Raw genomic sequence first — 23,815 nt, forward strand, 5'->3', positions numbered from 1 at the left:
TCCCAAGTACTGGGATTACGAGCACGCACCACCATGCCTGGCTAACAAATGGAATTTTAAACAATTATATATTCATGTGTGAATAGAATTTATTGTTTAGAATGAGATGTCTAGCATCAGTTTCAGCTGTACATTTTAGAGTTATAAGCACTAAGAAACCTTACTGACATACATAAGCCGATGGGAACAGAAAGCTATCTCAGACTTCCAACTCAATCACCAAACATTTAAAAAATTATTTCTAATGCGCTTTTTAGTCTTTTTTTAAAGCAAATCATTAGAAAGCCCCTGACTGGAAGTGGGCTTAGTCTTTAGAGAGCTGGCCTCTTGCTATCCCAGCAGTATTTTAGAGGCCCCTTTGTTTTGTCTGGAAGGTTTTATGTAGCTTTCAAATAGTTTAGAGGTGTGTCTTTTTTTCCTTTTTTTATTTTAGCTTTTAGTCAAATGGGATACAAGAGATTTGTTGAAAAGGCTCAGCTCCAAGACCTGCAGGCACATTTTCAAGATAGAGAACGGGCCTGGGAGATCCCTCCAAGTTCTCCACTGACACTGCCCAGGAAAGCCCGCGCGCCACAGGGTTCCAGAGCTCAGCTGCTGTAGGAAGGCTCTGCTCTCTGGAGGGTGCTGGGAACCGTAGGAGGAGTACACAGTACTTCCAGCGGCTGGTTAGGTTTGGGGAAAAGAGAGGTGAGGGTCAACATGCCTAGAACTTCATGTTTGCTACTAAGGAAGTGGGGATGCAGAGTCGTGTGGAAGAGCTGATTCCCCAGATTCACACGGGCGGTTTAGTTCGCAGAACAAACGCGGCAGCGAGGTGGCACTTCAGTGAAGCGCTTGCACATGGTGGGGCTGGGCAGGAGAGCAGGAGGGGCCCCGCGATCCCGGTGACAGCCAGCCTGCAGCTCCCCAGGGAGGGGGCAGGCTGTGAGACAGTGTGCCTGAGGTCAAAGGGCCAGAGCCTGAGGTCAAAGGGCCAGAGCCGCACCTGAATCCCAGTACTGGGAGGCTGCACAGAGCTTCACAGCCAGCCTCGGCAACCTACTGAGACCCAGTTTCTAAGTAAGAAGTGAAATAGGGCTGGGGGTGGAGTTCAGAGCCATAACCCCCCGCCCCCCGTTCAATTCCCAGTACCACAAAAAAAGAAGGATCAGAAAAGGAGAAGAGTGCTAAGAGGTGGAAGTCTCAGGATTGTGCGTGTCCAGGAAACCTCGGAATCTGAGCAAGTCGGCTTTGTGAGATGCTGTAGGAAGGGCCTCGAATGGGAGCAGGCCGCGGGGGCTTTGGAGAAGAGGCGCAGGGATGGGAGGAGGAGGGAGGGAGGCTGCCCAGAGAACTGCGCCTTTAAGAAGTGTGATGGCAGCTGGGCGTGTAATCCCCGCGCTTGGGAGGCTGAGACGGGAGGATCGCGCAGGTTCGAAGGCAGCCGCAGCTGGCTTAAGAGACCCTGTTTCCAAATAAAATATAAAATAGGTCTGGGAGTGTACCCTGGAGGTAGAAGGCCCTGGGTTCCATCCCTAGTACCACCAAAAAGAAAAAAAAGAAGTGTGATGGCAGGTCAGACCAGCCAGCCTGGGTTGTAGATTGGGGTGATGCTGCCCTTCTCTGGCTCCCAGAGCGCAGTGGCCACGAGTCTCGGGCCACTTGTTGGCTTCACCATGGAAGCACTTTCTGAGCCGAGTCCTAGGGGAGGTGGCTGGTGTTCAGGGGCTGAGGAGATGGATGTGCTTACACCGGACGAGGCAGTGGAGAGCCGGCCGCCTCCTTCCTCTGCCGCCCCCGTCCCTGGGCAGGCGCTGTCGGAAGTCCTCCCTCACGTCGACCTGGGATGGCTGGCGTTCACACTCGCACAGCACTGTACACTCCTGTGCGCCTGTGTGGATAGTACAGGAGGGAGGAAAGTTGGTTTGCTGACGGTGGTGCCGGGCTCTGCGTGTGCGTGTGTTAGAGGCGCACTCTTCCTCTGCGCTACACCCCTCGCCTTTTTTATTTTTTGCACTTTTAAGAGAATAAAAATTTGGACCACCTTCTGAAAGAATTATAAGGTTTAAGAATAGTAGCCAGGCGTGATGGCATGTAATCTCAGTACTTGGGAGGCTAAGACAGGGTGAGGCAGGTTCGAGGCTAGCCTCGGCAGCTTAGGGTGACCCCATTTCCAAACAAAACCACAGCAGGGCTCGGGTGGAGTTTGGAGGTGGACACACACACGAATAAATAAATAAAATTTAAAATAGCCGGTGGGTTCCATCCCCAGTACCACACACACACGAATAAATAAATAAAATTTAAAATAGCCGGTGGGTTCCATCCCCAGTACCACACACACACGAATAAATAAATAAAAATTTAAAATAGCCGGGCGTGGTGGCGCACGCTTGTCATCCCCGCGCTTGGAAGGCGGAGACAGGAGGATCGCACAGGTTCGAAGCCAGCCGCGCTGGCTTAAGAGACCCTGTTTCCAAATAAAATATAAAATAGGTCTGGGAGTGTAGCCTGGAGGTAGAAGGGCTCCCAGGAACCCCAGTACCACCAAAATAAATAAATTAATTAGTGAAATAAAATAAAACCGTGTCTCTGGTAGATCATCTATGGGAGTGTTGTTTGTCTGCGTGTGTTGTTGCTGGTGATCTTTGCCTTTTAACTGAAATAGTCCACTTTATTTAATCATTCTTTGTTGGATCTAGGTTCACTGTTTTGCTAACTTTTTTTTTTGTCTTTGATTGTTTTTTCTCTTATTCTTTTGCTGAAATTTTTGGGTTAACTGAATATCTTTCTCACGTTCCATTTTAATTCTTCTGTGGGCTTCCTTCTTCCATGTTTTAGAGAGTACTCCTAGAATCGCAGTCTGCATCTTTAACTAGCGCAGTCTACTTAAAGTTAACACGCCGGCTAAGCGTAGGCCCTTGAGCAGGCCAGCTCCGTGCCTGCGCCCTGGTGCCGCTCACGAGGGCGCTGCACTGCCATCCTCAGTAGTGGTCGTGGGAACTTTTTTTTCTTTTTTTTGCGGGTCTGGGGATGGAATCCAGGGGCATTCTACCTTTGAGCTACACCCCCAGCCCTATTTTTTATTCTTTATTTTGAAACAGGTCTCACTGAGTTGCAGAGGGCCTCACTAAGTAGTTGAGGCTGCCCATGAACCACGATCCTCCTGTCTCAGCCTCCCAAATGCTGGGATTACAAGCGTGTTGCCACCATGCCCATCTGGTTATGGGGATTTTTAGTAGAGATTGAACCCAGGGTCATTCTGCCCCTGAGCCAGCTATACCCCAAGCCCTAATTTAATTTTTATTTTGAAACAGAACCTCACTAAGTTGCTGAGGCTGGCTGCGAACCTATGATACTCTCCCAACTTCTGTGACTACTGGTGTGCCCACCATGCCAGGCTTGTGCCAGACTTTTGCAGTGTGACTGAAGTGACTCAGTCATCAAAGCCTTATTGCCTCCATAGAGGCAGGGTCCATAGTCTGACTAGTCCAGTCCGGAATCGGTGAGAAGATTCCTTAGGTAGCGGCTGGGGGGGCGGGGGATGATTGAGGCCAGAATGATTCTGTGACTGTGATGGGCCCGCAGTCTTGGGATATAGAGGTGAACCTTGTCACCAATGTCGGTGCGAGAGTGGAGCCTGGAATACAAACGTCAAACAATAGTGACCAAAGATTGGAACAAAAGCAGGTTTGTTACCTTCTAGGAGTGTGTTTCTCAATATGGTTTTGGACAGTCCATGTTTGAATTAGTGGGACCTTTATTAACCACTCCTCGTTGGGTGTGACTTGGGAAGTACTCGGGAAGCTGAGACAGGAGGATTGCAGGTTTGAGGCCAGCCTCAGCAAATTAGCGAGCTCCTGCTCCAAAATAAAAAAACAGCCAGACCTGCTGGTGCATGCCTGTAGTCCAAGTACAGGGGAGGCGGTGACAGGAGGGTCGCAGGTTTGAGGACAGTCTCAGCAACGACGACTCTCAGCAGCCTAGTGAGACCCTGCTTCAAAATAAAATAGGGCGGCTCGAGGAGTAGTCAGAGGTAGAATGCTCAATCCTCAGTACCAAACAACAACAACAAACATCAATGCGAAGGGTTGTGGGTGTGGCGCAGAGGTAGAGTGCGCGGGGTTCAGTTCCCAGCACCTCCTCCCCCAACCGCAGAACGCTTCTGTGCCTCGCGGGGCGCTCCAGTGCGGCTGGGGTGCGCTCCGCGGTGCTGCCTGGAATGCAGCATGTTTGGCCGTTGTTGCTGGAGGACTCTCCCTGCCCCTGCTTTTAGGAAACAGAATCTTCATAACTGATGTTTATCTTTAAGATGAACAACGTGAGACTCTGATGAAACAGTTTGGTCATAGTCATAGAATTCTAGAGCCTGCATAAGGTGCCTGGGAGGTCATGTTATCTCAACAGTGTCAGGGCCGAAGGAGGAAACTGAGCCCGAATGAGTGTCCGCGTGGCTGTTACAACTCTGATTCATGATGAGTAAGGCACTTCACCATGAGTTGCAGCGCAGAGGCCGTATAAACATTTTCTGCAGTATGTAAGTAATTACGTAGGTGTTATTTCTAATCCAATTTGACAGTCTCGACCTTTTAATTGGGATGTGTAAACCATTTGTGTTTAATTGTACCTCATGATTAATGCTGGGCTTTAAATCGCTGTGCTCTGTGTGTGTGTCACCTCGTCCTTGCTCTTTCGCCCTCTCTTTCTCCTGTTCTTTCTTAGGGCCTTTGTTGGCTCGCAGCTGCCGCCCGGTGGCTTTGGAGTCTGGTGGCGAGCCTCTGGAGCTGGTGAGCAGCCCTTCAGCCGACACGCTCTCCACACCGGGACGGCCACGCAGAGCGCTTCGCCCTCTGCTCTCCTGCTTAGTCGTATATTTTACTCATATATATCAACTCTACATTTTATGTTTCTTATACAGTACATATTCTTTGCTTTAAGCAGTCACTTATCGTTTAAAGATATTTCAACAAATAAGAGAGCCTTTTTGCTGACTCCCGTGAGCCATCGCTGATACTCTTCCTTATTTAGATCCAGATGTCATCTGCTCTCATTTTCCTTTGCTTGAATGACTTTACTGTTTCTTTAGTTGTTGTTGTGGTAATGGGGATCGAACCCAGAACATCCCACCTGTGAATTATACCCTCACCTATTTCTTTCTTTATTTATTTAGCTGGAATCGAGCCCTGGGCATGTCTACCTTTGAGCTACGCTCCCAGTCCCATTTTGTTTTATTTTGAAATAGAGTCTCACTAGGTTGATGAGTTTCACTCATTGCTGAGGCTGTCCTTGAACCTGCATTACTACCGTCTCAGCCTCCTGAATACTAGGATTATAAGCATATGCCACCACTCCCGGATCCTTTTTATTTTTTATTTTGGAACAGGTCTCACTGTGTTGCTGAGACTGGCCTTGAACTTGCGCTCCTCCTGTCTCAGCCTCCCAAGTATTGGGATTACAAGTGTGCACTACCATGCATGACTGGCTTTAGCCTTTCTTTTTCTCTTTCTGTCTTTCTATCTTTGTGTGTGTGTGTGTGTGTGTGTGTGTGTGGTAGTGGGGATTGAACTCAGGGGCATTCTTCCTCCGAATTCCACCCCTAGCCCTATTTTTTATTCTTTATTTTGAAACAGGGTCTCACTAAGTTGTTGAGGGCCTCACTAAGTAGCTGAGGCTGGCCTCTAACCCCGATCCTCCTGTATCAGCCTCCCAAATGCTGGGGTTACAAGCGTGCGCCACCACGCCCGGCTGACAGGCAGAGTTAGAGCAGCCATGGTCTCTCGAGTTACCCCTCCACGAGCCGCCCAGCCCCTTGCTGCCATCGGGTTCCTTCTGGCTGGCTGTTCCTGTCCTCTGTGGCGACGAGGGCGGATCACTGGGCCCTTGACCCTGCCCCTGCCAGGCTCTCTCCTACTGTGGTTCCAGTGTTCACCCCAAGGCTCCCAAAGGTGGTGGGACCCGGGGAGGCCGATGCACCCTGGGAGCGCACCAGGGCAGAGAGCCGAGGAGGGCGCGGGCCAGCCTCCCCAGGACCTCCCCAGGCAGTGCGCGCCAGCCTCCCGCCCCCAAAGGGAGCTTTTACATTTGTAGTTGGATTTTTTCTAGTGTCAAAAATAATAATTTCTTCCAGTTTGTCTATTTTTTTTTTTTACCATTGAAGTATGGGGGTAAATTTGGTCCGTAATGCTCCCATCTTTACCAAAGTGGGGAAAGCATGTTTGGGTGTCTTTCAAAACAAAAGTTAGTTTTGTTTTAGCAAGTTAAAATAGCTAAACGTGGCTGGGCTGCCTTTCGTAGTTTCTTTCTGGGAGTAAATAGCTCTCTCTCAGTATAGGGTTCAGGGCAGGCGGTTCACGCGATGGGCCCATGCTGTGGCTTCAGTACTTTTAAAATAAGCGTTTTACATAGCAGGAGCTGCCCCTGTACAGAGAGCTGGAGCAAGATAAACCCTGCTTGTGAGCGCTGAGCAGACTGGCCACGGGAATGCTGAGCGCTCGCTCACTCTGCGGGAAGTTTCCCTGGGTCAGTGGAGGCGAGGTCCTGCCCTCGCCGCCTTGGCGACAGTAAGAAGACCTAGCAGGCAGAGAGCGCGGGTGCAGCCGACCGGAGGCCAGGCCGGAAGAGTAAGAGGAGCTGTCCAAAGCTCTTACTCTACCAGAAGAGCCAGCTCTCCTTACGTCCTGCTCTGCCCGGCCCTGGTGCGGCGGCCTCATCTCGGGATCTCCCACCGTGTGCCCCCACTCCGAGAACTAGGACTTCTCCTGATTTGTTGACTGTTTCCTTTCGGCACACAACTGCCTTTCAGATCTTTCTGTTCTTGTATTTGAAACAAAACCGTCCCCACTTTTGCTCTGCGGCCTGCTTGACCTAGCCCTGCGGGCGCCCTGGTACACTCCGGGCTCCCTGGGCCTCTGGTGCCCCACCTCTGTTGCTGGCCCCGCTCCCTGCATGGAAAGCGCCTCGAGGTGCCTCAGGTGTCCACCCAGCACGCCCGAGTACAGACTCGCAGTCCTCTCCTCGGCAGTATCTGCCGTGCGATCATACCTTGAAGCTCTCTGCCTGCGTGGTTCTTGGAAATCGTTGCCCTCTGGTTCGTTTCGGCCATTCTGTCTTTTCCTCCCCTGCAGCTTGGCCTGCTTCTAGCCTTGCCATGGTTTTTTGTTTTTGTTTTTGTTTTTACAGTACTGGGGATGGAACCCAGGGGCATTCTACCTCCGAGATATACCCCAGCCCTATTTTTTATTCTGTGTGTGTGTGTGTGTTCCTGGGAATGGAACCCAGGTGCTTTTCTACTTCCTGTCTACACTCCCAGACCTATTTTATTTATTTTGAAACGGGGTCTCACTAAATCGCTGAGAGCCTCACTAAGTAGCTGAGGCTGCCGCGAACCTCCTCGATCCTCCCCTCTCAGCCCGGGATTCCAAGGCTTGCGGTTTCTGCCTGCCTTCTTTCTAATGGCCATCTGAAGTGGGCGTGCTCCCAGTGAATGGTAACTCCTGGAAGCAGAAACAATAGCACTTTTTCCTTCACCTCCCCAGCCTGTAGTCTAGCATGTGGCACAAGGGACTTTAGTAAATATTTCTTTAAGGAATATAAGTACACTGGTGGTTTATTTTCCCTGGCGAGTGAAGTCAGACAGCGGTTTCACTTATCTTCAGACTGCAGAGTTGACGGTGCCAGTGCTTGGCTTGTAAGTGTCCTGACTGAACCGTGGCCCTCCATCCCTCACATGGCCCGTGGCGCTGACCTGTGCGGTCGACACAGTCAGGACTCCTGCAGAGGACGGCGAGGGCCCGGCTGCTCGCGGCTTCTGGGTGGACGCGGCTCTCTGGAGGCCCCGCCCCGCTCCGGGAGCTTTCGCGCTGCTCAGGCAGGCAGAGGCACTTTGTGGTGTCGCAGGACCATAAGAGCATTTCTGATGTCTCTGATAGTTGGTGTGGATGACTACAGCTCAGAGTCTGATGTGATTATTGTACCTTCAGCCCTGGACTTCGTCTCACAAGATGAAATGTTGACGCCACTGGGGAGACTGGACAAGTATGCCGCCAGCGAGAACGTGTTCAACAGGTGCGTGGGGCTGCGCGGGCTGGGAGAGGCCGCCCACTACTGTCAGGAGGAGAGTAAAAGCGCCACTCCAAAGCAGACAGGGCTGAGCCCCAGCCTGTGCTGAGGTGCCTGGGCCATAGGTGTCTGCTCCTCCGTCCTGGTGAGCTAGAGCACTCCTGATCTCCGGCAAGAGGACCGCTGGGAGTGGTGCACTGCTGGGAGTGGTGTACCGCTGGGAGTGGTGTACCGCTGGGAGTGGTGCTGGTGTTCATACAGATCGCTAACTGGGGGATGTTACTCCTTTGACACGGGATGCTGTAGACCTACTGTGTGCAGGGGTGCTCAGGGCACGTCAGCTGTAGCACGCCAGGAGTCAGGGTACATTGTGTCTCCAACTGTGGGCTCCAGACCACTGTCTCAGACTTTTTTCTGGGAGATCAAAAAGTCCTTGTTCAAATTTGTAGAGTACAATTGTACAAAATTCATAATAGCGCCAAAGTGTGGTAGCGCACACCTACAATCCCAGTACTTGGGAGGGTGAGACAGAAGGATTGCAAGTTTCAGGCCAGCCTCAGCAATTTAGGGAGGTCCCCAGCAACTTAACAAGACCCTGTTTCAAAATAAAAAAAAAAAGCCGGGCGAGGTGGTGCACGCTTGTAATCCCCACGCTTGGGAGGCGGAGACAGGAGGATCGCGCTGGTTCGAAGTCAGCCGAGCTAGCTTAAGAGACCCTGTTTCCAAAAATTTTTTTAAAAAAATAGGTCTGGGAGTATAGCCCAGAGGTAGACGGGTTTCCAGGAACCCCAGTACCACCATAAATAAATAAATAAGTAAAATAGGCTGGGAATGTAGCGCAGAGAGAGAATGCCCTGAGTTCAATCCCCGTAACCCCTTCCCTGTCTCCTACACAGTCATAATAGGAAAGACAGCACTTTGTGTAATGAAAAGCAATTATATTTTTCCATCATTATGATAATTGAAGGATAATTGAGATGAATTCTTAGGAACTTTCGAAACTTGCCAAGCCAACTAAAGATAAAAAAATATATTTTGAAAATGTTCAATCTCACCTATAAAATCAATATTGGCACTTGCCACTTAGGAGATTACAGGTTTGTTTTATTTTTTATTTTTTTATTTTTTTGGTGGTGCTGGGGGTGGAACCCAGAGGCTTTCTACCTTCGGGCTATACTCCCAGACCTTTTTTATATTTTATTTGGAAACAGGGTCTCATTAAGTTGCTGAGAACCTCACTAAGGGGCTGAGGCTGGCTTTGAACCTGTGTGATCCTCCTGTCTCAGCCTCCCAAGCACGGGAATTACAGGCGTGCACCACCACACCCGGCTTGATTACAGGTTTGTTTTAAAATGTAGTTAGGAAATAGATGTCTTTAAAAACCATATGGATTTTAACTTTTAAAGTTCTAAATATCTACTGAGACCACTGGACACTATAATTTTCTCTGTCTGTGCAGACAAATGGTGGCCCGGAGTTTGCTAGATACGTTGAGGGAAGTCTGCGACGATGAAAGGGATTGCATCGCTGTGTTGGAGAGAATTAGCAGATTAGCTGACGATTCAGGTATGTGCTTACACAGTACTAAAAAAAAAATAGTGGTTTTTTTTTTTGTGTGTGTGTGTGTGTGTGATATTAGGATTAACCCAGGGGCATTCTACCTCCAAGTTACGCCTCCAGCCTGATTGTATTACTTGGAAACAGGGTCTTCCTAGGGTGCTGAAAGTCTCGTTACGTGCTAAAGCTGTCTTCAAACCTCTTGTCTCAGCCTCCCAAGAATTGGGATTGCAGGTGTGCACCACCCTGCCTGGCTGAAATGTGCGTTTTAATGTAGTAAAATGTACATAACATAAAACTTACCACTTTAAGTGAATATTAAGTTATAAAGTCGTAATCTGCTCACAGTTGTTCTGTGTGTGCTTGTTTTAGAATGGTTTTAGGGAGGGCCGTATTTTTTTACTTGTATCCAGTCTTTAAGATTCGTCCCAGAAGTTCTTGAGTCGTGGCCTTTACAGGTGATGCCATATTGTAGTACTGACGTCGGTATCGGGTGAGGCGTTTAGCCCTTGGCAGGGCGTTACAGTGTAGGCGGTGTACCAGTGTATCCGTTTTCGGGATTATTGCTTGGTGTGTCCTGTGGGTTGGGTTGAGTTCCTCCTCTCGTTCTGTGTGCGTTCTGTTCGTGGTTGTGAAGAGTGCCTGGGACTTAGAGAACATTTCTCTGAGTCCTTTTCATGCGGAATGAGGACCCACGCCCAAGGTGTCCTGCCAAGCAGCCGAGGCCATGGAGGACGAGTGAGGGAGGCTGCGCCCGCTCACGCCACTGTCGTCCAGCAGAGCCCACCGTGCGAGCGGAGCTGATGGAGCAGGTGCCGCACATCGCCTTGTTTTGTCAAGAAAACCGGCCGTCTATACCCTATGCTTTCTCCAAATACTTGCTGCCGATCGTGGTTAGATATCTCGCAGATCAGAATAATCAGGTGAGAGTTCCTTTTCCCTCTTCGTAAAGAAATTTCATGTAGCATAATGTACGCAGAATGGCCTAGCCTAGGTAATCTACTTTACTTTTTCCTCTCTAATTTTATTATTCTGCATTTCAAAAACAACGCGTGGAGCCAGGCGTGGTGGTGCACACTTGTAATACCAGTACTTGGAAGGCTTGAGAGGAGGATTGCAGGGTCAAGGGCGGCCTTGGCAAGTAGTGAGACATCACATCAGCCTAGTGAGACGCTGCTGGAAGTTAAAAAAATAGGCCTGGAAGTAGAATGCCCCTGGGTTCAGTCCCCAGTAAAAATCACACACACACACACGCACACACACACGCACACACACACACACGCACACACACACGTTACTTTGTGAGATCTTTATGGGCGTAGCTCTTGTGTCCTGCGTCATCTGTTATGATATAGTCTAACAAATTCTGTTTTGTAATAGTTGAAGAAAATAGCCCCACATATTTAATCGCAAAGTTTTTCAAGTTATGTATTCTTTTAAGTTGAAACGAGAAGTCTTCAAATTTGTAAAAATCAAGTGATAAAGTTTTACTGCATTGTGTATGTACTTTGTTTATTTAATGTTACCAGGAACTGAGCCCAGGGCAGTCCACCTCTGAGCTGCAACCCCAGCCTTGTCTTCTTCATTATTTTGAAACTAGGCCTAAGTGGCTAGGCTGGCCACAGCCCCGAGCTGCTTCCGTCTCGGCCTGCCCAGTAGTGGGATTGCACACATGCGCCACCGCACCGGCTGGTTCTTTCCTACTGTTTGGATTTGTTCTGTGTTCCCTCCGTAGGTCAGGAAGACAAGCCAGGCGGCATTGCTGGCTCTGCTGGAGCAAGAGCTGATCGAGCGCTGCGACGTGGAGACCAGAGTGTGCCCGGTCCTCATCGAGCTGACCGCCCCCGATAGCAACGACGACGTGAAGACAGAAGCCGTGGCTGTAAGTGGCCCGGCCACAGGGGCTCGACCCCGGGCTGCTTGGTCTCGGTGGCGCAGCAGAGTGGCCATGCGGGGTCAGGGTTGGGGATGCAGAGAGGGCAGAGGCTTGCCTCACACAGGAAGTCACCACGTGAGGCGGGAGCGAGACGAGCGTTGTGCGGTTAGACTTTAAAAGGAGGCGCTCTGCGACGCTTTCCTAGACGCTGCTCGAGGGCAGGGGAGGCACGGGAAGCGATGCGGGCTCCTGCCCCGCACGCCGTGGTCCTCGGGGTCAGCAGAGCCACGCCAGCAATCCTGATGCGCTCTCCGTGGTGACTCTGAGGACACCACACAGATTGTTTAGCTACGCATGGAATCAGGTCATTGTGGGAGGAAGTTCTCTACATGCTGTGCACATTTGGTTATTTGAGAGCCATGGTAATAAACAGGACATCACTCAGAATTTAGTAGTAATGTGATTCACACCTACGGTTTCCTGAGTTCGTATAGTAAGAATTCTGATAGTGAGTTAGAAAAGTAATGCATTCATCTGAAAAATTATTCAGAATGTTGGGATGATAAGTATTCACTATGCCTAAAAAAGTACAGTTTTGTTGATATAAAAATTGCAACAAACTTTTAAAGGTCTTCTGGATCACATCAGGATGAGATAAGTTTGACCCTTTCTCTAATTTCTTTCCCTTGAAAAGCTTCCTGATTTCATCATCTTATCTTTAGATACTCAATTACCACTGAATAATACATCTGGCTACTTTTCAATAATGCTTTTGAGGTAAAATTTGCATAACATAGTGAACCATTTACTAAAGGCAGGGCGCTGTGTACATTCCCACAAGGTGGTGCTGCCTCCTAGTCCACAGTGTTGTTTTGGGGAGCTGGGGCGCTGGGGATGAGCCCAGGGCCATTCTGCTCTGAGCTCCCACGCAGCCCTGTCCACCCTTTATTTTGGAGCAGGTTCTCGCTGGCTGGGAGGGCCTAAGGAGCCGCAGCTGGCCTCCAGCCTGTGTTTCTCCTGTCTCAGCCTCCCGGTTACTGGGATGACAAGGGTGCACCACCACGCCTGGCTCATTTGTTTTTTTCAGGACTTTGTCAACAAATGAACTCAGTTTTGGTGTAGTGGTTGGTTTATATTAAGCAGTTTAACTTGCTGTTATATTTTTTGAGATGGCATTTAAAATGAATAAAACATTATCATAAAAGCTGTCTCCATCACTGGAGGGAAGCCTGCGGTTCCTGTGCAACTGGGTTATGTTTATCTTGTCATGCTTGGCTTTTCCTGCCTCCCAGTATTCTTTTTTAGAAATAACTCATTCTAGACAGGCGTGGTGGCGCAGGCTTGTAATCCCTGCACTTGGGAGGCTGAGACAGGAGGATCGCACGGGTTTGAAGCCAGCCTCAGCTACTTAGTTGAGGGTCTCAGCGACTTACTGAGACCCTGTTTCCAAATAAAATATAAAAAAGGTCTGGGAGTATAGCCCAGAGGTAGAAAGCCTCTGGGTTCCACCCCAGTACCACCAAAAAAAAAAAAAAAGAAAGAAAGAAAGAAAAAGAAAGAAAGAGAGAAAGAAAGAAAGAAAGAAAGAAAGAAAGAAAGAAAGAAAGAAAGAAAGAAAAGAAAAATAACTCATTCTAGGCAGGCGTGGTGGCGCACACTTGTAATCCCAGAGCTTGGGAGGCTGAGACAGAGGATCGTGCAGGTTCGAAGCCAGCCTCAGCTACTCAGTGAGACCCTGTTTCCAAATAAAATGTAAAATAGGCCGGGGTGTAGCCTAGAGGTAGAAGGCCCCTGGGTTCCACCCCCAGTACCAAAGAAAAAGAAAGAAAGAATTCATTCTAGCCAGGTGTGGGGATACACACTTCTAATCCCAGTACTTGGGAGGCTGAGACAGGAGGGTCACAGTTTGCAGCCAGTCTCAGCTACTTAGGCCCTCTGCAACTTAGTGAGACCCTGTTTTAAAATAAAGAATAAAAAATAGGGCTGGGGGTATAGCTAGGTGGTAGAATGCCCCTGGCTTCCATCCCCAGTACTACAACGAAAAAAAGAAGGAAGGAAGGGAGGGAGGGAAGGACGAAAGAAAGAAGGAAGGAAGGAAGGAAGGAAGGAAGGAAGGAGAAAAAGAGAAAGAATTCATTCTAAAAAGCTTGAGTTGTCCTACTTCGGTGGTAGAGTGTGACTTGGATTTTTACCAGAGCCTGGCACTGGTTCAGAAGGCAGAGCCGGCTGGGACGGAGGAGGTGCAGGTGCGCCTCGCGTGCCCACGATGCGGCTGGGATGGTGCTGAATCTGCAGGCTCAGCTCAGGGAGAATTCCCGCATAGCCATCCATGAACATAACGGAGCGCTCTGCTTATTGGTTCACATCGGCTGCGCGCGTGCGTGTGTGTGTGTGTATGTGTGTGTGTGTGTGTGTGTGTGTGTTCATGTTTTTTAACATGATGATCTTAAAGATTTTCAATCATTCATTCCTCATTTATAGAAATACAGTAGATTTAGCCGGGCGTGGTGGGCACACTTATGAGCCCCGCGCTTGGGAGGCTGAGACAGGAGGATCGCACAGGTCCTCAGCCAGCCTCAGCTATTTAGTGAGGCTCTCAGCAACTTAGTGAGACCCTGTTTCCAAATAAAGTATAAAAATAGGTCTGGGAGTAATAGCCTGGAGGTAGAAAGCCCCTGGGTTCCACCCCCAGTACCACACACACACAAAAAAAAGAGTGAGAAAGAAAGACAGACAGACAGACAGTAGACTTTTATATTCTTGTGTGTGTGTGGTATTGAGGGTGGATCCCAGGGGCTTTCTACCTCCAGGCTATACTCCCAGACTACTTTGTGTTTTATTTGGAAACAGTGTCTAAGTTGCCAGAGCCTCACTGAGTAGCTGAGGCTGGCTTCGAACCTGTGCGATCTTCCTGTCTCCGCCTCCCAAGCGCGGGGATTACAAGCATGCGCCACCACGCCCGGCTGATTTTTATATTCTGACATGTCTTCTGCAATATTCTTAAGCTCACTCATTTGCTTGGTGATTTCTTTGTAGCTTCATTGGGATTTTCTTTGTACGCAGCCATATATATATATATGCCTTTTGCTTCTTGTTCTATTTGCAGTGTAGGAATATAATTGATAAATGATAACAGATTTCTCTCCGTATTCATGGGGAGGACTGTATTTCTTTGAGAAAAAGCTACGTTTTGAATACACTTACCCCTCTTACTCCTCCCTTTGCTTGTTGCACTGTGGAAAGGGCCGCGCGTGTACACGGAACTGGCCTGGCTTTATTGAGGCTGAGAATTGCAGACCAGGAAGCGCTCACCAGCTTCAGCAACACAGCGCAGGTCAGCGGAGTGTGGTCTCAGCCTAGCATGGATGCGCTAAGCCTACATCCTTCTGAGGGAGAGTCTTTTCTTTTGCAGTCACTTTTTTTTTTTTTTCAGTACTAGGGATGGAACCCAGGGACATTCTACCTCTGACCTACACCCCCAGCCCGATTTTTTATTCTTTATTTTGAAACAGGGTCTCACTGAGTTGCGAAGGGCCTCACTAAGTAGCTGAGGCTGTCTGCGAACCACGATCTTCCTGTCTCAGCCTTCTGAATGCTGGGATTACAAGCGTGCACCACCATGCCTGGCTCTTTTTTTAGCTTTTAAAGTTACTTGGCAAAATGATTAACAAGACAATAAGTCATATTGATTAATACAAATAAAAATGAAATGTTTAGAATTCTCTGCTGGGTTACTGTACACTGAGTATTTATTGGTTAATTTTACCAGTAATGGCTAATATCTATTTGTCTGTTTCTTGAATAAGACGAAGCGATTCATTGGCTATGACTGTTATGTATGATGCTGTCATACCTGGTTCCCTAAGTGTACCTTTACCACGCTACCCAGCCTTAAAGATACTTTGGTGTTTCTTTCTACTGGTAGATCATGTGCAAGATGGCGCCCATGGTTGGGAAGGACATCACAGAGCGCCTCATCCTCCCCAGGTTCTGTGACATGTGCTGTGACTGCAGGATGTTTCACGTGCGAAAGGTATTTCCAGAGCTGTTTGGTTTTGCTTTTCCATTTAAGAACACGTACTTCACCGGGCATGGTGGCACACGCTTGTAATCCCCGCACTTGGGAGGCGGAGACAGGAGGATCACATAAGTTAGAAGCCAGCCTCGCTGACTTAAGAGACACTGTTTCATAATTTTAAAAAGTATAAAATAGGTCTGGGAGAGTAGCCCGGAGGTAAAAGGGTCTCCAGGAATCCCAATACCACCCAAAAAAAAAGAACATATAGTTCTAATGTGGCTTATTTTTTGTTTCTTTGTTTTTTGTGATACTGGGGATGGAACCCAGGGCCATTCTACCTCTGAGCTCCACCCTCAGCTCTATTTTTTATTCTTTATTTTGAAACAGGGTCTCACTGAGTTGCAGAGGGCCTCACTGAGTAGCTGAGGCTGTCTGCGAACTGTGATCCTCCTGTCTCAGCCTCCCAAGTGCCGGGATTACAAGCGTGCGCCACCACGCCCGGCCATAGTTCTAATGTTAATGGATGCATATGTGACGTTTAGTAGATGGTTTTCTGGGGACTTCATAGGTCATGTTGTAAAATGTGATTGATGCTTTCACTGTCAGGTCTGTGCTGCTAATTTTGGAGACATTTGCAGTGTAGTTGGCCAGCAAGCTACTGAGGAGATGTTGGTAAGTTCACACGTGTAAAGGAGTAAAGAGCATGTCACAAAGTCTGAAGTGTGAACACCCTCCAGCTTCCACAACAGTCCTATGGGGTAAACCAGAAAATTAGGCCTTTGAGGTTAGCTTCAGTTTCTGTAATCTGGCCACTTAAATTGTATTAGGATAAGGACAGTTTGTTAAAAGCACAAATACACGTATAAGCAGAGACTCGCTGTTACCTTTCCCACTTGCTTTAAGCAAATCAGTGCTCATTTATTCAACTGAATCTGTAATGTTCCTGCAACCCTAGGTATTTTGGTGGCATAGTCAATCTACAGGTTGGTTTGAGGTCGTGATACATTGGCTGTATGTGTTTAAAGTACAAACTCACTTAAACTTTCTACGAACCTCCGGCCTGCAAAGAATTTCAGATGCGAGCTCCTGGCGACAGGTGTCATGGGGGTGTTTTGTGTTTGCATCATCAGTTAGGACTTAGGTGGGGTTAACTAGAATGGCGAGTGTTGATATTAGGTGGGTTTCCTACTACCCCATTCAGTGTCTCAGGCTGAGGCTGCAGAAGAGGGCAGCAGCGCAGGCCTCCGCTTGCTGACGCCCCTCTCCTCGCCACAGCTGCCCAGGTTCTTCCAGCTCTGCTCCGACAGCGTGTGGGGGGTCCGTAAGGCCTGCGCGGAGTGCTTCACGGCGGTGTCCTGCGCGGCGCGGCAAGAGACCCGGCGGGCCCAGCTGTCAGCACTGTTTGTTAGCCTGATCAGCGATCCTTCTCGTTGGGTAGGGTTTTAGCCTTTTTTGTAAAATAATACATTTGTGTGTTTTAAAGTAAACATGATCTCATAATTAAGAAAGAATGTATCATTTGACATATATTGTTACTCATCCTTTTAAGAGTAGACACTAGAAGCCAGGTGTGGTGGCACAGGCCTGTAATCCCAGTTCTTGGGAGGCTGAGATGAGAGGGTCGCAGGTTCAAATCCTGTGGTGCTCCCCACACGGACACTCATTGGTAACAGTAGCATATGGCTACTGTTTGTGAAATGTGTTTCGATGTTTCTGATGGGGATGTGCACAGTGCTGCCCTGCCTCCTTGACGTGAGCACGCTAGTCTTCCCTGTCTGGAAACACCAGATGTACATGTCACGTTTCGTTGACTTACATTTTGACAGTCTTGGTTTTCTTCACTCTCTATGTTCTTGAGAATACAAACATTTTTAAATACTTGTTTTATGCAAATGTTTTATCAGAGCCGTGCGTGGTGGCGCACGCTTGTAATCCCAGCATTCGGGAGGCTGAGACTGGGGGAGTACAGTTCGCGGACAGCCTCAGCTATTTAGTGAGACTCTCTGCAACTTAGTGAGGCCCTGTTTCAAAATAAAGAAGAAAAAATAGGGCTGGGGTGTAGCTCAGAGGTAGAATGCCCCTGGGTTCCATCCCCAGCACTGCAAAAAAAAAAAAGATAAAATGACTTCAGACCATGGAGAGGAAATTCCGTGGGAGGGCTCGTCTTAAGACCTCCTCTTTGTGGTCGCATTCTCTCGTTGTCCTCTCCCCACCAGGTCCGCCAAGCAGCTTTTCAGTCTCTGGGACCTTTCATATCTACTTTTGCTAATCCATCCAGCTCAGGCCAGTATTTTAAAGAAGAAAGCAAAAGTTCTGAAGAGCCGTCAGTAGAAGACAAAAACAGGTATAATCTTAAAAATTTGTTTTGCCCTGTTGTCCGATTGTGACTGTAATTCCCACTGTTTTACGATACATATTCTTTGGAGGGTTTGCTATTCCTCTTGAAAATAAAGTTTGTAGCCTCATCCTGCAGATGCGCTGTATATTTAAACACCGGTTACATGTTGAATAAGAGGATGCCTGTAGCAAACTTAGCTTGGTACTTGGGTATAGAGCAACTAAGTGGTAGAGTTTATGGTTTTTTAATGTTTATTTAATAGCAGATGATTTACCCAGTAAAGTGCTTGTTGGTATTTACAATATATTTATTAATTTAAAAGGTTGGATCTTTTAAAATTTGGTTTTAAGGAATTGAACCTAATTTAAGAGCATGTTTGATTTTGTATGTAGTTCATTTCTGACAGTTATTTTTTCTTCCAGTTGATTCATTTAATGTGGATTTTGGATTCTCTGTCTACTAAATAATAATTACCGAGAGAGAGAAGCATTTTAATGCATTTTAATGATTAACCCTAAATTAGCTAAATCTTATTAAGTAGGTTATCAAGTAGTGTATTAATCTAATAGTAACCAAATTTTTAAGTAAAGCTGGGTCAACTCTGATTTTCATTTTTTAGAATTTTTTGCATTTAAATGTTTCAGTCGAATTCATTGTTCCATGTAGAGTTTATTATGACACACACCTGGGGAAGCGAGCCAGCTGGGAAGTACCTGCATGGGGAGCGGCTGAGCCGGCAGGGCGCAGGGGCGCTCGGTGTGAGCGCCGCATCCCTCCTTGTGGGCGCTAACGGGCGCTTCCTTCTGAGGTCTTGATGCCGTGGCTTTTACCTTCTTGGTGTTTGACATGGCAGTTCTTCCTTCCTTCTCTGCTGCCTGGTTTTGCCGTTTTGCTTGCCGTCCCGCTGCGTGGTCAGACAAGCTGAGTCCTGCCCGCTGGAAAGGAGGAAGCGTCACTGTAAGGCTGCCTTCCTAGCGAACAAAGCAAAGCCGTGGTCCTGTTGAAAGCCTCTGTGGGAAGGAGTTTGACTAGAACAATACGAGGGCGGGACTGGTACCTGGTTTGCGTTTAAGTCAGCCTACTCTTTTTCTGCCCGTCTAAGTGTACCGGAGACAATTGCATACGTTTGCTTTGTGTTTGAATCTGGAAAGGATCTAGCAGTGTACATTACGGAGCTTCGTGTGGCCGGGACACCACTGAGCTCAGAGGCGGGGAGGCAGCCGTTCCCTTCCGTCCCCTGCAGCCAGACGCCCGGCTGTGCGCCAAAGGGACCTTTTGCTAAAACCAGTTGTAGTGGCTAGTGAGGACGTCTGCTGACTGGTGGTAAGTGATGTTTTGGGAACATCTCTTTGAACAGCTAGTGGAAGATGGTTTACTTCCTTGATTCGTTGCATCGTGACGAGCTGTACCTTACGGTCAGGTCACACCATTTAAAACAGCGGAGCTTCACTCTCACCACACTTGTTGAAGTGTGGTGGTCGTGGTGGAGGGAGGAGAGCCTGGCGAAGGAAGAGCCGGCTTGGGTACTGTCGGGCCTTTGCGGACTTAAACTCCCTGCCTCTACAGGATCTTATGAATTACCCCATGTCTTTGAGCCCTGAGGTTGTTTACCCTCCCTTTAGTACCACACTAGCTTTTGTGTGTGTGTGTGGTACTGGGGGTGGATCCCAGGGGCTTTTCAACCTCCGGGCTGTACTCCCAGACCTATTTTATATTTTATTTGGAAACAGGGTCTCACTAAGTTACTGAGAGCCTCACTGAGTAGCTGAGGCTGGCTTCGAACCTGTGCAGTCCTCCTGTCTCAGCCTCCCAAGAGCTGGGATTACAAGCGTGCCCACCACGCCCAGCTCTAGCTTTGTTTTTTAGGCAATCTTAAAACTGTTGTGCTGGGAAGGTTGACTGACTGATTACGTAGAAATTATTGAGCACCTACTACAAACCACATACTACAAATAGGAAATTAAACTCGGCCTCTGTTCTCAAGTCCTCTTGGTGACCTCAAGTTCATGTCGCCGCCTCCTCGGTCAGCAGCAGCAGCAGCCCTCTCCTGCCCTCTCAGGACACCCAGGGCCATGTGCCCGGCTGCCCACAGTGCGGGTGCTGGAGCAGTGACCTTTCTTTGGTTGTGCTTTGGCGCGAGCCAGCCTTGGCCTTCACCGGCCGCACACTGGTACACGACATTCTTGAATGAATGTCTAGGGGGTATGGCTCTGATCTCCAAAACCTGAAGCACGAGCCAGAGGTGCTGGGTTTTGTTTGTTCGGCTTAGTGCCAGCCATGTAAAACTAAATGGTCACTGGCATGAACTTGAAAGCCTCGGCTTGTGTTAGGGCTGGGTTGAGCAAGCTGACGGCCTACGGGCGAGGAAGGTGCACTGGGGGCTTCGCTCCCATCACAGACCCCGCTCCAGCCGGCTCTCCCCCAGGCATCTCAGCCTGAAGTCCTCGTGCTCAGTTTCTAGCGTCACGGCCTCTGCGCAGGAGCTCTGAGCATGCTTACAGCACACCGGGCAGAGAAGTGGCTTCAGTTCTCTTTGGGAGACGTCTGTGGCCTGCCCTCGTGTCTTGTACCACGTCCCCAGGACAATTTCCACCGAGCAGAGGCGCAAGTCTCTGGGTTTTCACAACCCATCCTTGTGTGTCCAGAGCATTCAGAAGTCATGTTGGAGCTGGCAGCGGGACCTGGTGTCCTTTGCTCCCCAGCCCAGGAGAGCCGGGCTTGAGGGATGGGTGCTCCTGATGGTGTGAAGGCGCCGCCACATAGGAATTCCTCCCAGATCTAATACCCAGGAACTTTTCTCTTTCTACTAGTTTTCTCTTAAAAAAAAAACATATTAAGTTTGGACATAGCAATGAGTTTACATGTCAGACAAGGAAAATTACCAGCCATTCTCTATTAGATTTTGTTACCAAGAGAAATAAAATTGAGGTTTTTTTTTTTTTTTTTCTAGTACTGGGGATGGAACTCAAGGATTTACCTCTGAGCTACACCCCAGCCCTATTTTATTTTTTATTTTGTAACAGAGTCTCACTAAGTTGCTGAGGGCCTGGCTAAGTTGCTGAGGCTGGCCACGAACCTGTGATCCTCCTGTCGTGGCCTCCCAAGTCCTGGGGTCACAGGTGTGCGCCACTGTGCCTGGCGGAAAATTCCATCCTGATGCTGTGGTGGGGCGGGAACAAGAGACTCTTCAGACCCTAGAGTGGTTTTACGTTCGGAATGACCTTCGGGCTCCTTTTCTCTGTGTTTCAATGGGGCTTGCTGTAGTTTGTCAGCTAGTAGACGAGGTCTTAAACAAGGTCTAATGTGTGGGTCTCCCTTCCACCCCCTTGCTGAAAGTACTTAAGTCTATTTTTAAATTCTTCTTTGGATGTTTTCATAAAATTTACAGAAATACCACAAAGAGTCCTTTATAACCTCCTAAATTCTTCAAATATTAATGTTTTGCTCTATTTGCCTTATTGGTTCTTTTCCTGAATTCTTTAGAGAATAAGTTTAGATATGATTTCTTTTTACCTCTCTTAGGTACTTCACTGTATTTCTTCAAAACACAGACATTAATATGTAACTGCAGTCCGAGAACTCACATTAGGAAATACATGTAGATGTAATTCAGATCTCACCAATTACCCTTCTAATGCCATACTTATTTCAAATTTGTACCTTATTCAGGTTTTATGTAATTTCGTTGGTACGTTGTAATCAGACGTCTTAGGTTCAGTGTTACACAAACACATGTGCACAAGGTCTTGGTGTGCTTCTCTTCGGGCCTGCTGCCCACCCTCCCTGATGTAGTGGTGGGGTCGGTTAGTGCTGCCTTCAGACACCGCACGGAATCATCTGAGCTGCTTTTTCCATCAACTCTTCCTTTTCCCTTTCCTACCTCTGTCCTCCTATCCCTTTCCACGATTCTATTGGCCATTCTCAATCCTTTCCACAATTCTATTGGCCGTTCTCAATCCTTTCCATGATTCTATTGGCCGTTCTCAATCCTTTCCATGATTCTATTGGCTGTTCTCAATTACCAAAGTCCCTGTGTTTCCTGTTTTGTTTCTAACTTAAGACCTTGCCTTCCCGAGCCTGGCCGACCTCACTTAGTACTCCGGCTCCGTGTACTTTTTTTTTTTTTTTTTTGGTGGTACTGGGGTTCCTGGAAGCCCTTCTACCTCCGGGCTACACTCCCAGACCTATTTTTACATTTTTACTTGGAAACAGGGTCTCCTAAGCCAGCGCGGGCGGCTGGCTTCGAACCTGCGCGATCCTCCTGTCTCCGCCTCCCAAGCGCGGGGATTACAAGCGTGCGCCACCACGCCTGGCTGGCTCCGTGTACTTTTCCGCGGATGACCTAATTGTGGTTTTTGTTTTAAGTACAATTTCATTGTGTGCCGTTCATCTGCTGACAGGCAGTGAGGCCGGTTCCTTAATTTGGCCGTTGGGAGCTGTGCTGTTCTAAACAGGATGTGCATGGATCACTGCAGATCTGACTTAACTCCTTGGAGAGCCCCAGAGGCGTGGCATTGCTGGCCCCACGGGGGCTCCCTTCCTGTCTTTTAGGAACCTCCACAGGGTTGTACTGATTTGCAGTACCATCAGCGTGCACGGAAGTGTCCTCTGCTTCACATCCTCGCCAGCGAGTCTTATTGCCTGTATTCTTGATGATTGCCATTCTAACTGGAGTTAGCGGGAACCTGAGTGCAGTTTTTATTTACATTGCTCTGATTGCCAGTGATGTTGAGCATTTTTATAGATTTATTGGCCATTTGTATTCTTCTTTTGAGATGTGTCTATTCAGTTCAATTCTCTATTTTTATATGCTTTGAATAAGGACAGTGGTTAGAAAATATTACATGACTTAGGCATCTAGAAAACGCATTTGTTGCGCATAACCGCACGAGCTTCGAGAGCTCTGTGCCAGGGAGGCCTCGCGGGGTGTCTCGCCGGCACCTCGTTTTCAGATAGGAAGCAGTCAGGGAGCCCAGAAGCTCCGTGCCGGTGCTGACGGCGCCGGGTGAGACCATGCGGCTCAGGTCTTGTCACGGTTGTGTTATTTCTTCATACCGTATACCAGGCTACGGAAGGAAGAGAGACGGCGGCGTCTCCGGTGCCGTCACTGCGCTGTGCTTTGGGTGGCTCGGGTGTCCTTGTGACGGAGAGATTTCCTGAGCGGCGCACGGTGGCTGATGACTGGGCCCTTACACACGTGTTCACACAGCACTCCTTCGCACGGTTCTTCTAAGACTCCTGCTTTCATACCTTTTTTTCGCGAAGTCCTGGGGATGGAGCCCAGGGGCTTTCTACCTCTGAGCTACACCCCCAGCCCTATTTTTTATTCCTTTGAATTTTGAAACAGGGTCTCACTGAGTTTTGAAGGGCCTCGCTAAGTAACTGAGGCTGCCTGTGAGCCGCGATCCTCCCGTCTCCGCCTCCCGAATGCTGGGATTGCAGGTGTGCGCCACACGCCCGGCCTCTGTTTCCTTTTATTGTGTGTACTTAAAGGCACATAACATTTTAAGGGAACACCCTTAATTTCCCCCCCCTATATTCACCTTACATTTTTTTCTGTTCTTATTTACCTCTTACGTTTCTTAGAGAGTTTCTTCAGCTGTGTGTGATGCTGCACACCTGTAATTCCAGAACTTGAGAGGCTAAGACAGGAGGATCACAAGGCCAGTCTCAGTAACTTAGTGAGACCCTGTTTCAAAATAAAAAATAAAGGCCGAGCGTGGTGGCATGTACTTGTAATCCCAGTACTTGGGAGGCTAAGACAGGAGGGTCACAGGTTCAAGTCCAGCCTTGGCAGCTTGGTTGAGACCCTATTTCTAAATAAGAAATAAAATCAGGCTGGGGTGTAGCTTGAAAGTAGAATGCCTCTTGGTTCAATCCCAGGTACAAATGAATGAATGGAGGTGTGGCTCAGAGGTAGAATGCCCCTGGATTCAATCCCTACCACAAAAAAAAAAAAAAAAAAAAAAAGCAAGAGACAGCTGTCCCT

The 23,815-nt window shown here is 48.4% G+C and overlaps 1 protein-coding gene across 1 annotated transcript in view; it reads left to right on the forward strand.

Moving 5' to 3' along the window:
* The window catches only part of PPP4R1 (protein phosphatase 4 regulatory subunit 1), a gene marked incomplete at both ends in the record, with an annotated part of 57,092 nt that overhangs the window by 12,757 nt on the left and 20,520 nt on the right, over positions 1-23,815 (forward strand). Inside the window, 9 exons of the mRNA XM_080714728.1 lie at positions 7,908-8,043; positions 9,497-9,603; positions 10,375-10,517; positions 11,330-11,476; positions 15,396-15,503; positions 16,095-16,160; positions 16,764-16,922; positions 17,705-17,832; positions 19,855-19,996. Of these exons, the coding sequence (XP_080570854.1) occupies positions 7,908-8,043; positions 9,497-9,603; positions 10,375-10,517; positions 11,330-11,476; positions 15,396-15,503; positions 16,095-16,160; positions 16,764-16,922; positions 17,705-17,832; positions 19,855-19,996 (1,136 nt within the window). The remainder of the gene's footprint in view (positions 1-7,907; positions 8,044-9,496; positions 9,604-10,374; positions 10,518-11,329; positions 11,477-15,395; positions 15,504-16,094; positions 16,161-16,763; positions 16,923-17,704; positions 17,833-19,854; positions 19,997-23,815) is intronic.

This window comes from Muscardinus avellanarius (genome assembly GCF_963383645.1).
Source record: "Muscardinus avellanarius genome assembly, chromosome: 17".
NCBI classification, from domain to species: domain Eukaryota; kingdom Metazoa; phylum Chordata; class Mammalia; order Rodentia; family Gliridae; genus Muscardinus; species Muscardinus avellanarius.